The sequence below is a fragment of the Ovis canadensis genome, chromosome 16, assembly GCF_042477335.2.
Source record: "Ovis canadensis isolate MfBH-ARS-UI-01 breed Bighorn chromosome 16, ARS-UI_OviCan_v2, whole genome shotgun sequence".
Taxonomy (NCBI): Eukaryota; Metazoa; Chordata; class Mammalia; order Artiodactyla; family Bovidae; genus Ovis; species Ovis canadensis.
The window spans coordinates 21731077-21748418 of record NC_091260.1 but is presented as its reverse complement, the minus strand read 5'-3'; the positions used below and the strand labels follow the sequence as shown (position 1 = coordinate 21748418).

Here is a 17342-nt window from a genome sequence, read left to right as displayed (position 1 = left end):
TTGGCCATTCGGCTCTAAGCAGTGGAGTTTCTTTTCAGACAGTAACAGCGATTTTGAAAGCGTTATTAAAGTTCCTTAAGTATTTCACTTTTATTTTCATCATATGAAACTTAATTAAATAGTCTATTCCTTTCCAGCTGTTCTTTAAAAAAAAAAAAAAGATCCTCCAGAGACCATACTGCTGGTAGTCCTATTGGGAAGTTACCAGAAAGAGCTGAGGAGAAATTGTTTTTCCTTATCACTTAAATTGACAAACTTCTTTCTTAAACGACTGAGCGACTGAACTGAACCAGTGAACTACAAGTAGTAGCCATTAGAGTCCTCGAGCCATTTGAAAACTGAAACAAAATTATGCGTCTTCAATGCATTTTGCTGAGTACCTACTGTGCTTAGTAGTGACAGAACATAAATTTTATGCTTCAAGGAGTTTCAGTCCAGTTCGATAGAGGGTAGTAGACTACTTCTAATGCGGGTAGTAGTAGAAGTCTGGAGAGTCGGACTGCCTGTGTTCAGATCCCAGCTCCACAGCTTACGCACCTCATTTAACTGGTATTTTCAGTTTTTAATAGACCTACTTGGATTGTTATAAAGGTATTTGCTAAAAATGGAACAGTGTCTGATGGAAAGTAAGCACTCCGCATGCCAGCTACTGCTATCATTTTTAGAAGCAGCAGTAGCTTTTGTTGCAATTACAATAGTATTTCCACTCAGTAGTGTTCTTGCATAGCTCTTTAAAGAGAACAGTGATGGATACACCAGCATCTTATACAGAGATGTAATATAGAATAAAATTTTCTGAAAATAAAAACGCCACAGTACCATACTTAGCAAGTGGAACAAAAACATTTCCTGACATTTAAAATTATTTTCCGTTAGTGTTAAATACCATTATTAACACTTCTTTGCTGCTTGATAATACAGTGAAGCTCACCCGGTTCTTCATCCTTTTCTTCAGCTGCCAGTGGTTTTATCAGGGGCTGAAGTCACGCCTCTGAGTCTGGTGGCACCGATGAAGAGCGGTGTTCAGCCGCCACACTGTGTCCTGCTCTGTGACTCCATGGACGGTAGCACACCAGGGTTTTCTGTCCTTCACTGTCTCCTGGAGTTTGCTCAGACTCATGTTCATTGAGGCCGTGATGCCATCCAGCCGTCTCAATTCTCTGTCACCCCGGCTTCTCATGCCTCAGTCTTTCCCAGCATTAGGGTTTTTCCAGTGAGTTTTTTCACATCAGGTAGCCAAAGTATTGGAGCTTCAGCATTAGTCCTTCCAATGAATACTCAAGGTTGATTGATGAAAAGTGTATTGGTCACTAATAATGGCTATAACATACCTTGATAAAGCTGGGTATTCATGGGTAACACAGCATCAAATTTAATGAAAGATTGTATATAAGCAGCACCTGCTGGAAAAACAGTACTATTTCTGACTGTGTAAAATTAAAAGTGCAACTGCAGAGTTTGGAAAGCCTCAGAAATAGAGGCAGGATTTGGAGAAATTAAAGTTCTCAAAATGCAACGTACTGTCACATTTGATATTTAAATTATTCTATTGTCTTATCCTTTCTTCGTAATAAGATTTCAGATTCATCTGTTTAGAGACGTTTCTGTGGTCCTGGGAAGAGATAGTGGGGCACACTGGATTTTACTTAATTATTTTAGCTCTTTTTTTGCTGCTTTTAATATGTGTGTGTGTGTGTGTGTTTGTGTGTAACGTAAAACCTCAGGAGTGAGATGGGGAAGGCTTACTGTTTTTTTCTTCTCAAATCTCCACTTGAACCTTTTCAAGAGACAACTTCTAGTGAAGGCTTGTTGGTATAGTGAACTGAGTGTGGACTTACCCATAATTTTCCAAATTTAGGTCCCCCACTTGTATGCAGGTTACATGATGTCTAACCTGCATTTCTCTCTCAGTCTATAAAATTGAGTAACAACATCTTGGAGTTGAGAACCATTCAGCTTTTTTTTTTTACTTTTAGAGAAACTTGTTGAGAACAGCATCAGATTAATTGCTACCTTTATTATTTTTTAATAGTTTGACTTAGCGAACAACAGTTGAGGGTTAGGTTGTTAGAAACTCTCTGTATGTATGTCCCAATTATTGATTTTTTTTATAGAACATGTGCCTGTTAAGAATCAGTGTTGGTAGGAATACTCTCTTGACAGTAATTTTGAAGGGTAAATCAGATTGTATTTTAATAATTATCTTTACTTCTGGGTGAACTGGATGAATGCTCCTCTGTCCTAATGACATGGTTTTATTCTTGCAAACTAAAAATTACTTCAGAACACAGCAACTCATACTCTGTTTAAAAGAATGGCTATAGATCATTTACTGAAATCATAATTTTGGGCAGTTAGCTTCCTGTGTTTGTCTTTATAATCTAATACTGTGGGCCAGTTAATTCATAAGCCTTTATTTGTGCTATATCTTCTTAGTTTCTTTAAATATTACCACCTGGAAGATAATATTATGTATAAACCTTTCTAGTATATTGGAATATTTAACTAGAAGAAACTTTTTCTCGTGCAATAGAATCTGTTCGCCTTGGCCGGTGATGAAGAACCAGAGGTACGGAAAAATGTGTGCCGGGCGCTTGTGATGCTGCTTGAAGTTCGGATGGATCGCCTGCTCCCTCACATGCATAATATAGTTGAGGTAATACAAGCAGCTTAAAACTCTCTCCTCCTCGTCCCCTTGAGGAAATTCTTGGGCATAAGACATGCAGTGTGAGATCACTGGTTTGTGTCTGTCACATTTGGGGGGGTTATAAAAATTAATTAAGATTGCCTTGAAATTATAAGTTACCATTGTGGCGATTTTTCTTTCATGAGATTTCAGATGTTATAGAGAGGAAAGTAATTTACAGGAGTAGATAGCTTTTAACTGTAATGTAACTAGGAAATATTTAGATTATTTGTATTGACTAGATACAACTTAGGCCAATAAAATTGTAGTAGATAAAAATTTGTTTTCTACACGTTACTGGTAAGTTGATCGGATCAACTTTTGATTTATGATAACAGTGAGATTTCTAAGTCGAAAATTTATGATCTTTATAGTGAGTTCTAGTAGACCATTTAGATTTTAAAAGGTTCTCTTTCCGTTTTTATGTGATGAAAATAATTTTATGTAAGTACATTGATCACTGATCAGCCATAATTATAGTAAGGAATACATAATAGCTTATTATTAGGACAGTGTAATTTATTGGGTAAGACTCATTATTGCTAAAGAGTCATGCCTAATTTTCATATTACTGGACATAGTTGTACTTGAAGGATGGCATTTCTAAGACCTGTTAGAGAAAGGATAGCATTCATGATGTTAAGCAATTCCTTTTCTAAAACATGAGGAAAAATAGATGTAGTGATAAGGATATGTAGCAGCAAAATGGGAATAAATGACATTTTTGCTGATAAATCTGTTCTCTCTGAAGTGTTTGGAAGAATCAGGTGGCGTTGGTTGAAAATTTCGTCAGGAGTTTGGTGTTAACCAGAAAATAAAGAAAAATGTTTTATCATTTGTCATGTCACACCTGGGGAACCTAATTTGTGAGGCTGCAATTCTTCACCAATGTTCAGCATTGTAGTAGGGAGGGGGTGACCTATCACAGTGGTTGTGTTGCTGTATTTTGTAGTATGAAATGTTTCATTCAGGAATTCATCACTTGACCCCAGTTTCAGCCCCAGGTACACTGGGAATTCGTGCCTTTGGTTCTTTTGTTTTTGAGTATAAGGTTTTTATGGAGGGGTGGGTTTGCCGAGCTGCACGGCTTGCAGGATCTTAGTTCAAACCCAGGGCCCCAACAGAGAGAGCACTGCATCATAGCCGCTGGGTCTCCGGGGGATTTCCTGGTTTGGGGATGTTTTTTTAAAGGAGGGTAGGTTTGGATAGATTTGGAGATCAGATAGATGTCCTTCCAACTAAGTGAATTTGGCTTGGTATGTTCAAAGGACATGATAAACCTATTTTGTTGGCAACTGAAAATTGCAGTGGACAAATGTCTCTACTTTCTTTAAAAAAAAATCTTATATAATATGTTTATATCTTCTTAAATATTGGGAGTATTAAAATACATACTTGAACAACACAGGTTATAACTGCATGGGTCCACTCATAGACAGATTTTTTTTATATACTAAATATGTACTACAGTGCTACATAACCCAAGATTGGCTGAAACTGCAGATGAGGAGCTGTATATATGGAAGATTGGCTATTTATGTGGATTATTTGACTGCTTGAAGGGTTGGCACCCCTACCCTTGGTTGGTTCAAGGGATAGTTGTAATTATAAGAGACAGCTTGGGTAGTTATAAAAAGATTGTCCATTTTATGAAAGGTTTAGTGGAGTTTATTTTGAGAAGCAGACAGACATGAATTGGACACTTTATATTAGGCAAGATTCTAAAACAGTAGCTCTTAAGTTTGGCTGCTTTTTAGAATTGATTAGGAGGCTTTAAAAAAAAAATCCAAACCCTAAATTGAGAACTGCTGTAAAGAGTAAGGCCCATAGCAAAGGACTCTTAACTTGCTGAAATTGGATTAGGTTTAATTGTATGCTTTAAACTGATTAATACTAAAGATCTTTTGTTTACAGTACATGCTACAGAGGACCCAAGATCAAGATGAAAATGTGGCTTTAGAAGCCTGCGAATTTTGGCTCACTTTGGCTGAGCAGCCAATATGCAAAGATGTCCTCATACGGCATCTTCCCAAGTAAGTATTTCTTCTTAGCGGTGCTGTCTTGTTAACAGTGACTCCTTACTTTCATGTTTTTAGGTTGCATACTTACACCATCGGGTAGTTAAGTTCTGAAGAAGTTGAGCTTAATTTTACTGATGGTGTAAGTAAAGACATTTATTTAAGAAGCAATTCCTTTTGTTTCCTAAACTACATGAGGGTGGTTTATGCTGTGAATCATAACTTAGTTTGGATAATCCATGGCAGTTTTTTATAATCTTGTAATTTTGACTATGGACTCCAAAGATCTTCTTACTAGTTGTGGTAAGAGTTTTTGGTTAACATATTGTTAAGTCTATTTTTAACCCAATGAACGCTGTTAAGTCAGTTTTTTAAATACATTTTTCCAGTATTGAGATAATTGATGTAAAACTATTATTTTTAGGTAAAAAGCAGTGATTTATGAAACATATATGAAATCAATTAAAGTCAGTTACTTTTAAAAGTAGTGCTCACATTCTTTTGAAATTAAAATATGGACCCATAAACTTAATTTTCTACATGAAAACTTAAACTCCATTGGATTTCCACCCCCTTAAGTAATCAGTTGTTATTTTTGGTGTGCTGTCTTTTAATGTGTTTTTTCCTGTGTTAATACTGTGTGCATGTGTGCATGTTCAGTTGACTAAATGGACTGTAGCCCACCAGTCTCCCCTGTCCTTGGGATTTCCCAGGCAAGAGTTCTGGAGTGGGTTGCCATTTCCTCCTCCAGGGGATCCTCCCAACCCAAGGATTGAACCCACATCTCCTGCATTGGCAGGTGGATCCTTTATCCCTGAGCCACCTGGGGTGCCCAGTACTGTATACCAGATGTCATATATCAGTGTTTTAGAAAGAAAGAAGTTTGATAGTATGAGTAAGGCATCTCTCTTCACTGTTTTGTGGTTGGCCCCTGTCAGTCAGTGTAAGTTGTGCCCTTTCCTCCGTGTCAGCAGTCTAAACTTTGAAGTGCTGTTCCATCATGGTGTTCCCTAGTGAAGTTACACCAGTTTATAATGCACTAGCAGTGTCTCATCTTGTCACAACTTTTGCCATCATTAGTTACAGTTTTTCTAATCTTAGCCATCTAATACACACAAAAAATAACCATTTGTCTTAATATGTTGTATTAGTGGAGTCACACTTTTTTCAGAAGTTAGTATACTCGGATGTTCTCATTTTCATGTAGTCCGTTCTTAGCAAGAAAACAATACAACCTATATTTTATTCCACCTATATTTAATTCTAGTCAATCTAGAATTTATTGGGGAGTAAAGTGTAAGGTGTGCTTACACCTCCCACCCCACCAGGAAATTTATTCTTCTAATTTGTGATGCCGCTTTTATAATATGCTTGTTTCTTACTATTGGATCATGTAATTCTAAGTCTTATAAAAAACAGACATTCTTACAAAGCTGAAGAGATTTTATTAATGCAAACCTAAGCTCTAACATTAGGAGATGATAAGAGCAGTTATAGATTGGTGGTCTCTTTCATTACCCTAATAAAATCCAAATTTTTTTAAGCAACCAGTAACTTGGTAGCAGGCTAAAAAGATCAGCAATTTTAGCTGATCTTTTGATGAGATGAGATCAAAATGAGATCTCTTATTTCACATAGAAAGCATTAATGTAACAAAGAACAGGATTAAATTCTTTTTTCAGTTTCTGGGCTATGTTGTGTGGTTTTTGTTGTTGTTTTTAGCCAGTAGTATGTTCTTTTGGTTATTCAGCATTTGTCATCTGGTAGAACAGGTCTTTTTTCATCAGGATTATTTTGTTTTTTTCCCACCTTTATTCTTACACATAATACATTAATATCTCCTGGGGCTTATTAACGAATTGATCCATAGAAAACAACCTAGTGCCTGGTATATACTTGGTGAAGTGAGGTCGCTCAGTCGTGTCCAACTCTGCGACCCCATGGACTGTAGCCCACCAGCCTCCTCCATCCATGAGATTCTCCAGGCAAGAGTATGAACAGTGAGAAAACAAAGTGTAAGAAACCTGTCAAGGATGAAAACCATCATAGCAGCAAGCAGAACTAAAGTTAGTGTTCTGACCTTTACCTAACATGTTTTGATACATTTTTTTTTAGCTAGTCATAAATATTTCAGTATACCTGAAATTCCATGTTTACAGACATCATGGTTCTCTTAAGAAATTAAAAATAAAATTTCTAAACTTCTATCAGACTATGATAACCTTGTCCATAGAACTTTCTTCCTTCTTGCCTTATTTCTTTTGAATAAAATCCTTCAAATTTTCTGTTTTTACATTTTAAACACTATCATCTCTTTTATTAAAAGGAATAGAAATACTGAATGTAGGCTCATTATAAAAATATCAGCCATTTAGAAATAAAGTAGAAGATGGATATTGTCCCTTTTTAGCCTGCTCACTCAACTTCTGAAGATACCAGTTTATTGTGTAGCTTTCCTAGTTAGTCTGTGTATATAAGTAATTATATAGGTAATCTTGTTTTTTAAATAATTTTTTATTGGAGGTTGGTTGATTTACAATGTTCTCTGTTAGCTTCAGATGTGCAGCAAAGTGAATCAGGCACACATGAGCATATATCCACTCGTTTTTAGGTTCTTTTCCCATACAGGCCATTACAGAGTTTTAACTAGAGTTCCCTGTGCTCTGCTTAGTCACCTGTTTTATATATTGTCGTCATACTCAGTCACATCCGATTCTTTTGTGACCCCGTGGACTGTAGCCCACCAGGCTCCTCTGTCCATGGGATATCCCAGGCAAGAATACTAGAGTAGGTTGCCATTTCCTTCTCCAGGGGATCTTTCTGACCTAGCGATCAAACCTACATCTCTTGTATCTCCTGAATTAGCAGGTGGATTCTTCACCACTGTGCCACATGGGAAACCCACTTTATATAAACTGTATTTATTTAATCAATCTCAATCTCCCAATTTATCCTGCCCAACACCCCCCGCCACCCCCTGTCCTTGACCATAAGTTTGTTTTCTGCATCTGTGATTTTATTTCTGTTTTGTAAGTTCATTTGTACCTTTTTTTTTTCTTTCCACATACAAGCGATATATTTGTCTTTCTCTCTCTCTGACTTAACTTGACTCAGTATGACAATCTCTAGGACTGTCCATGTTCCTGCAAATGGCATTATTTTTGTTGTTTTTTATGGTGAGCTTTTCATTTGCTCCTTTTTGCCGCGTGTATGTCTTTGGAGAAATGTCTATTTAGATCTTCCACGTTTTGATTGGGTTGTTTTTGTCTTTTTTTTTTTTTGAGCTGCATGAGCTATTTGTGTGTTTTAGAGATTAAGTCCTTGTTGTGTGCTTTGTTTGCAAATATTTTCTCCCGTTCTGAAGGTTGTCTTTTCATTTTATTTATGGTTTCCTTTGCTGTACGGAAGCATTTTAAAGTTTAATTAGGTCCCATTTGTTTGTTTTTGTTATTTTCATTATTCTAGGAGGTGGATCAGAAAAGATCATGCTGCAGTTTATGTCAGTGTTCTACCTATGCTTTCCTCTATGAGTTTTATAGTGTCTGGTCTTAAATTTAGGTCTTTAATCCATTTTTTTATTTTTGTGTATAGTGTTAGGGAGTGTTTAATTTTATTCTTTTACGTGTATAGCTGTCCACTTTTCCTGGCACCACTTAACTGAAGACACTTTTCTGCATTGTATATTCTTGTCGTCTTTGTCATGGATTAGGTGACCATAGATACATGGGTTTATCTCTGGACTTACTATCCTGTCTGACTGAAATATATTTCTATTTATGTGCCAGTACCATACTATTTTGATTACTGTAGTATTGTAGTATAGTCTGAAGTCAGGGAGCCTGATTCCTCCAACTTTGTTTTCTTTCTCAAGATTGCTCTGGCTATTCAGGGTCTTTTGCGTTTTCATACAAATAATGAGATTATTTGTTCTAGTTCTGTGGAAAATATTATTGGTAATTTGATAGGGATTGCAGTGAATCTGTAGGTAGCTTTAGTGGTATAGTCATTTTGACAGTAGTGATTCTTCTAATCAAAGAACATGGGATAACTCTCCGTCTGTGTCATTCTTTTATTTCTTTCATCAGTATCTTATAGTTTTCTGAATACTGGTCTTTCGCATCCTTGAGTAGGTTTATTCTTAGGTATTAATTCTTTTTGATGTAATGGTAAATGGGATTATTTCCTTAATTTCTCTTTCTGATCTTTTGTTGTTAGTATATAGGAATGCATCCTTTTTTACCTGATTGCTGTGGCTAGGAATCTCATTGTTTTTAATACAAATGGATATGAGCTTTTTATGTATTTTGCACTGGTGGTTTTTTGTTTTTCCAACTTCACTGTCATGTGTTTCTTTATGACTGTGCATCCAAAAATAAAATCCTTACAGGATCTTAGTTCCCCAACCAGGAATTAAAACCCGGCCCCTACAGTGAACGTACAGAGTTCTAACCACTAGACTGCTGGGAAATTCCCAGTTGTAACTTATTTTTAACCAGGCCCTTACTGACGAACATTTAGATTGTTTGCATTGTTCTTAGTGTTGCATCATGGAACATCAGTCTTTAAGAATTGGGAATGTTCGTTCATGTATTAAGCACTCTTGACAAGCTATCTTGTCCACTCTAAAGTTCCATCCAGTAGATTCTGTGCATGAGTATGTAAGAGGCCTAAGATGTATATTGGGAGTACTCATCATTGGAGAAGGGCAGACATAGAATATGCTATAAGGCAGTGTTAACAGTAGTGGTGGTATTATTAGTATTCATGAGGTTGTTGAGACCTTGAGATCTTTAGATCTTTGTTTCATGAATTTCTGTCTTTATAGGTTGATCCCTGTGTTAGTGAATGGCATGAAGTATTCAGATATAGACATTATCCTACTTAAGGTAAGGAAACTATTCCCTGATGAATAAGGATGTTTATTTTCACTGACTTACAGATCTTTGAATTTGACTAATAGAACATTTATTTAGAGTAGGCTCTATTTAAATAGGCTTTCTGTTATGTAATATGCTATGGAGTTAAAGAAAGAAGCAAACATAATGAATTTGGCAGTAGATTCTAGCTTAATTGAAACTAACTAGATGGTGACACTAGTAGAGTTAGTGTGAATTTCCTGTTAATTCTGACTGTTTGGGGTTCATTTTAAAATAATCTTAAAATATGTTCTGAATTTAATTCAGATACTCTAGATTATACCAGATGTTGGGAAACCATCTTATGTGGTTCAGAATCCCTGATAATCTATCATGGGTTATGTGATAGCCTATTCTTCCCCTTCACAAAGAGCTATTTTCTACGTAGGGGCAAGCAGAAGATGTATACAGCTGACCCTTGAACAATGGGATATTAGGGGCACTGACCTCCAGTGCAGTCAAAAATCCCTGTATAACTTCACAGTTGGCCCTTCCTGTCCATGGTTCCATATCTGCAAATTCAACCACAGATTATGTAGTGATCTAATACTTCATTTACTGGAGAGAAATCTGCATCCTGTTTGAACTGGACATGGAGTTCACGCCCATACTGTTCAAGCATCAACTGTATTTCAGAATCATGTCACGCTATCTGTTGGCCTGCAGGTCAAACCCATACTGTTCAAGCATCAGCCATATTTCAGAATCATATGTCATGCTCTCTGTGAATATTCTCATTCTTTTACCCATATACATACTATTAACTTATATGAATATAACCAGAATTTTCCTTTTAAAAAATACACAGGGTGATGTTGAAGAAGATGAAACAATTCCTGATAGTGAGCAAGATATCAGGCCACGGTTTCATCGATCAAGGACAGTGGCTCAGCAGCATGATGAAGATGGAATTGAAGAGGAGGAGGACGACGACGATGAAATTGATGACGATGACACGATTTCTGACTGGAATCTAAGTAAGTCAGAGAGAGAAGCACAGTCGCCTGCTTGGATAACAGTTTAGTTGAGAAATAACTCACATCCTACAGTGCCCTCATACACAGTTCACTTAACCATACAAAAGAATACAATTTAATGGTTTTCCGTGTATTCACAGAGTTGTGCAACCATCATCTCAGTAAATTTTGAAACATTTTTGTCACCCTAAGAGAAACTACATACTTAGTAGTCACTCCCATATTCTGAGCTCCTCTGGACATTTTCTATAAGTGGAATCATACAAAAGTGGTCTTTGTGACTGATTCATCTGTTCATTAGCAGATGGACATTTTCTTTCCCCTCTTTGGCCGCTGTCAGTAGTCGTGCTGAACAGTTCACGTAAGGTGTATGTGGTCCTAAGTTTTCAGTTCTCTTGGGTATATACCCAGGAATAGGATTACTGGGTCGCATGGAAACTTTTATGTTCAATATTTTGAGGTACTGCCAGACTATTTTTCACACTTACTTTGCTGTTTGCTTTCCCCCAGCAGTGTCTTAAGGGCTACAGGTTCTCCACATGTTTGCCAGTAATTTTTGAGTGTCTTCTTCTGGGTGTGAAGTAATGATCTTACTGTGGCTTTGTTTTGTTTCTTCCTGATGGGTCTGTTCTTCATTTGCTTGTCATGATATTCCTTCTCAAAGTGTTTTGTTGGATGCAGAATGTATGTTTGATGCAAAATACATACGAAATAGGAACATTGGCCGTGGCTTTTCCTGTTTTCGTAACTTATTTTTTTGTATGTCATAATTTGCATGAGGATTGGTTGATTATCATGCATATTTCTAAGATAATGTAAATCCCTTTCTCATCCAGACTTCCAAATAGGATTTTTAAAATTTCTGTTTTCAATATTAGCTACAAATCCATATCATCTGTTCAGCCTGTGTTGTGGGCCACACACACTAATTAGATAACTCTGTGGAGAACCTCGACACCTGTGTTTCGGTTTTGCTTGGTTGCTGGTTTTTAAATCTTTACTTCTGTAGTTCACAGCACATTGGATGTTTTGGGCCACTAATTCTTTGTTGTGGGCTTGTCCTGCCCATTACAGGATTCTGAGCAGCATCCCTGATCTCTCTCCAGTAGATGGCAGTAGCGCAGGAGATTAGAGGGAGAATACACATACAATTGCGACAAGCAGCAGTGTCTTGAGATATTCCCAGATGGTCCCTGGGACACAAAGTCACCACCAGTAAGAACCACTCTGTGATTCAGAAGACTGAGATTTCTAATAACTGATGGCATGGTTAAGGACGTAAATGATCGTCGTTAACTGTGTCATTCATTTGGAATAATGCTGGTTACTCCCATTTAGTTCCCTGTAACTAACAATTCCTTAGAGTGCCCAGCCCTAAGCCAGGGGCTTTGTATGCATATCACGTGTAATCTTTTCAACAGCCTTAGGCAGGCAAAGATACTGCAAAAAGAGAAACTTGCCCAAGGTTAGCATAGCTAGTTCTGGTGGCACAAGTAGTTCTGGAAGCCATATGTTACAGAACAAGAAAACCCAAGGTCTTCATTACTATCACAAATTACTTCCCGTTGTATACCAGCTGTAAGGTTAGGGGGAGGATGAATTAAGATTTAATGTAGATAACTGCAAAAGTAATAATGTATGTTGCATTGGGGAGGGACTTCTTTTCACTCATCTGTATGTTTTTCCATAAACACCTACAGGCTTACCTTAGTCTGTCACGCTTTGCTTTCTTACTCTTCATCAGTTCAGTCACTCAGTGGTGTCCGACTCTTTGAGACCCCATGGACTGCAGCACGCCAGGCCTCCCTGTCCATCACCAACTCCCAGAGTTTACTAACTCATGTCCATCAAGTTGGTGATGCCATCCAACCATCTCATCCCTTGTCGTCCCCTTCTCCCACCTTCAATCTTTCCCAGCATCAGGGTCTTTTCAAATGAGTCAGTTCTTGGCATCAGGTGGCCAAAGGATTAGAGTGAATGAATATTCAGGCCTGATCTCCTTTAGGATGGACTGGTTGGATCTTCTTGCAGTCCAAGGCACTCTCAAGAGTCTTCTCCAACACCACAGTTCAAAAGCATCAATTCTTCAGCGCTCAGCTTTCTTTATAGCCCAACTCTCACATCCATACCTGACCACTGGAAAAACCATAGCTTTGACTAGATGGACTTCGTTGGCTAAGTAATGTCTCTACTTTTTAATATGCTATCTTGATTGGTCATAACTTTTCTTCCTAGGAGCAAGCGTCTTTGAATTTCATGGCTGCGGTCACCATCTGCAGTGATTTTGGAGCCCCCAAAAATAAAGTTTGTCACTGTTTCCACTGTTTCCCCATCTATTTGCCATGAATTGATGGGACCAGATGCCATGATCTTCGTTTTCTGATTGTTGAGTTTTAAGCCAACTTCTTCACTCTCCTCTTTCACTTTCATCAAAATGCTCTTTAGTTCTTTGCTTTCTGCCATTAAGGTGGTGTAGTCTGCATATCTGAGGTTATTGATATTTCAAACCCAGCAATCTTGATTCCAGCTTGTGCTTTGTCCAGTCCAGCATTTTGCATGATGTGCTCTGCATATAAGTTAAATAAGCAGGGTGACAATATACAGCCTTAACGTTCTCCTTTCCCAGTTTGGAACCAGTCTGCTACAGTTTTTTCTTACACTTCATAGATAATGCATTTTTTTTTAAATAAAGTGAAGTTTGTAGCAACCCTGCATTGATCAAGTCTGTTGGTGCCATTTTTCCAGTAGCATTTGCTCTCCTTTGTATCTCTGTCACATTTTGGTAATTCTTGGAATAAGAATTCAAACTGTTTTGTTATTATATTTGTTATGACAGTGTGTCATCTGTGGTCTTTGATGTTAACTGTTATAATTGTTTTGGGACTCCATGGGCTGTGCTCATAAGACAGAGGACTGTATGTATGTTTTATGTGTTCTGACTGCTCTGTCCACAGGCGATTCCCCATCTCTCCCCCTCTACTTGGGCCTCCCTGTTCTCTGAGACACAACACTGTTGAAATTAGACCAGTTAATAACCTTTCAGTGTCCTCTTGAATGTTCAAGTGAAGGGAAGAGTTGCATATCTCTTACTTTAAGTAAAAAGTTAGAAATGATTATGCTTAGCAAGGAAGCAATGTTAAAACTGCAGGTAATGGTTAGCATTTTTTTAGGTATAAAGTGTGTATCGGTAAAGGTGTATACCTGGTTTTTTTTAGACATAAGACTATTGCACACTTAATATAAATAACACTATAACTTGAGCATAACTTTTATACGTACTTGGAAACGAAAAGTTTGATTTTACTCACTTCATTGCAGTGATCTAGAATTGAGCGTGCAGTATTTGAGGTATGCCTGCATCTTCTTTTCTGGAGGAGAAGCTGATTTTCCAGAAGTGAAATCAGATTGTGTATACTTTGCTAATTCTTTTCTGCACATCATACAACTCATTCTGTATTAGTACTTAAAGATTTCATTTTGTTTCATGGCAGTGTAATATTTATGAGTGAAACTACCATACAGTTTAACTAAGATCCTTATTGATGAGTAAAGTGTTATTTCTGCCCAGTGTAACAGCTTTATTTTAAAAAAAAAATGGTAGTCATATACAAAATATTTTCATGATTAGTTTACTGATTCTTGGTCATAAAGTGTCTTGGTCAGTAGAATTTTTTTTTTCTTGTGATTACCTCCTATTTAATTGAATTCTTTAAAACTTCGTAGAGGTAAAAATGTACAAATTTTATCTACATATAGATAGATTTATAGTTATATAACTGAATGATAGTAGAAGTTAATATAACGTTTTTGAATTAAATATTTCCTTAGGAAAATGTTCTGCAGCCGCCCTAGATGTTCTTGCAAATGTATATCGTGATGAACTTTTGCCACATATTTTGCCCCTTTTGAAAGAATTACTTTTTCATCATGAATGGGTTGTTAAAGAATCAGGCATCTTGGTTTTAGGAGCAATTGCTGAAGGTAAGTCTGAGTCAAACTTAAACTGTCAAGTCCTCAGTAGGTGCTAATGTGACATGGCTACTTTAATTAAGCAGAAACGACTCACATACTTTGTTTACTGATTTGTGTTCCTAGTAAGATAAGACTGTTGAGGTAGATAAGACTGTGATCCATATTAACCTTAAAAAGGATATTTGAGGTCTAAAAGCCATCTTAGAATGAGTTTGTACTTTTGAGCTAGTTAATTGTTATTAAACAACCATAGAGTGACTTATAGCCCCAGCCAGATATTTTGCAAATGCTTTTGTTGTCATGAAGAGAACAGAATGAGAGGGTCCTGATCTCGGAAACATCCCTGTTGCTAGAAAAATAACTTCATATGTAGGTGTAAGGAATGTAAGTCAAGTGTCACTGACCCTAGAAAGAATTATTATTCTTTCCTAGATGTAAATATCTATCTATAAGAAATTGAAGCATTTTGCATAATTTCTGTAGCAGAAGTAAAATGAGCTTTCCTATCCCTACTAGGAAGATAGGGAAGCCTGGTGTGCTGCAGTCCATGGGGTCACAGAGTTAGACACGAGGGAGTGACTGAACAGTGAACCCTACTAGAAGATACTTAAGAGCAGTTAGCTCTCATTTCAGTTATTTAAAAGTTTTGAAACATTATTAAATATACTTACTAGAATAGAAATGATTAAATATTTTTCATTGCTGCATCTATCAGTTTAATATTTAACTTAAATAATTTTAACCAAGTTTGAGCACTTCCTGAAGTATTTGGGGTTTTTTTCCTAGGTTGCATGCAAGGCATGATTCCATACCTACCTGAGCTCATTCCTCACCTTATTCAGTGCCTCTCTGATAAAAAGGCTCTTGTGCGTTCCATAACGTGCTGGACTCTTAGCCGCTATGCACACTGGGTAGTCAGCCAGCCCCCAGACACGTACCTGAAGCCATTAATGACAGAACTGCTAAAACGTATCCTGGATAGCAACAAGAGAGTACAAGAAGCTGCCTGCAGGTAGGACAAATTCCTAAATTGTTCATGGTGGGAGAAGGGAGTGTGCGGATTTCAGGGAGAAACTAATTTTCAAGCCTATGATGAAATGTTGATATTAAACTATTAATGGGATTTTTTTTGTTATCCGTATCTTCCAGCTAATGGTTTTGCAAATCCAAGTGAGACTCTTCACTAGAGATTTGTATTTGCTATTTTCAATTTTTTTTTTTCCTCACTGCCTATAACATTAGCATTATCTTTCACCCTCATTACCACAGATATTTGGAGTGGTTGTGGCAAGAGTCCTATTCTTGGAGAAATAGAAAAGTTTGAGCAGGATTGACTTTTTTAGTCTACAGTCAGCTCCATAACTCCTCAGGAAGTCCCGTGGTGACCACCCATCTGCCACCGTGGTTCAACTCCAGTAACCACTTTTGTCAGTTGCATTTGGGGTTGTCTGTTCATCAGATCAGTGGTTTCATTACTATGAATATTTCAGTTTTCTGGAAGAAATCTTCATGTTCTAAAAACGCTTGCCATATATGTTTATAGTTCTTAATTTTTCAAGTAGAATTGCTCCTACTGTTTACTTTGTTAATAAGGAAGAAATAGCTGCTGAAAAAGAGTAAAGTAAGTTTCAGTGTAGTTAGACTCTACCAGATTTGAAAGAGTTCAAATTCATAATGATATGAAAGTTAAACAAGGGAGCTTTGGTGATTAATAGCACCATTTTTTTTTTCAAGGGAAGGGAGGGTACACATTATATTTGGTTTCTGGTAGATGTTTCATTCTGCAAGATTTTTTACTAATTGTTGGACATATATAAAATATTGTGTGTACAGTCTCTGCCATCTTAAAATTTATAGGCTAGTAAGTAATTATGGAAAGTGTCATGAAAGAAATATAGTTCAGTGTTAATGAACAAGACTTTAATTAACAAATGGCTTAAGCCTATCATTTTAGGAAATTCCTGTCTGGCTAGGAGAGATTACTGTAACCTTAATTTCACAAATGAAGGGCCAGATACACCTTAAAGTCAAGAAAACTTTAGGTATAAGTTGAAGTAATCGCCCTGAGACCCTAGAGTTTGTTCCTTTCTTGTGTATTTGTCCTAACAAATAAGCTACAAGTAAACAAATTTCTAATAACAAATGCTTTGTGCATTCTCATGTATAGTATAGGGCTTAGAGAAAAAATTTTAGACTTTGCTGAGGAAAAATTGACAAACATAATTGCAAAACTTCAATATACAACATGTTGATTTGATACACATAAATATGGTAGAACACTCACCATGATTAACATAGGTAACTCAGCAGCTTTTGAGTACTCAGTGCTGTATTAACTGTCATCACCATGCCGTGTATTAGATACTTTGGAATTTATTCTTGCAGTTGAAAATGTGTGGCTGCCAGCACCTCATTCCCTCTCCCAGTAAGAGAAGCACTTGAGAGACCGTGATACTGCTGTGTTCTCAGACATCTCAAACACACTGTTAAAGCTGCTTCTATCTTTTTGTGGCGCTTGGTATGCAAATGAAGGTTGAAGAGATTTTTTTTTTTTAAATTTATTTTTTTATTGAAGGATAATTGCTTTACAGAATTTTGTTGTTTTCTGTCAGACCTCAACATGAATCAGCCATAGGAATATACATCCCCTCCTTTTGAACCTCCCTCCCATCTCCTGCCCCATCCCATCTGTCCAGGTTGATGCAGAACCCCTATTTGAGTTTCCTGAAACATACAGCAAATTCCTGTTGGCTATCTATGTTACATATGGTAA

General features: G+C 36.9%; 1 protein-coding gene across 5 annotated transcripts in view; it reads left to right on the top strand.

The window, feature by feature from the left end:
* TNPO1 (transportin 1) overlaps positions 1–17342 on the top strand; it is an 84752-nt gene that overhangs the window by 51403 nt on the left and 16007 nt on the right. For all 5 annotated transcript variants that reach the window (XR_011249647.1, XR_011249648.1, XM_069556200.1 and 2 more), the window contains exons 8-13: positions 2534–2656; positions 4601–4719; positions 9530–9590; positions 10429–10597; positions 14426–14578; positions 15356–15581. Coding sequence is in view for 3 of the 5 variants with exons in the window: in XM_069556200.1 (XP_069412301.1) it covers positions 2534–2656; positions 4601–4719; positions 9530–9590; positions 10429–10597; positions 14426–14578; positions 15356–15581 (851 nt within the window). In the remaining 2 variants the exon portion in view is untranslated. The remainder of the gene's footprint in view (positions 1–2533; positions 2657–4600; positions 4720–9529; positions 9591–10428; positions 10598–14425; positions 14579–15355; positions 15582–17342) is intronic.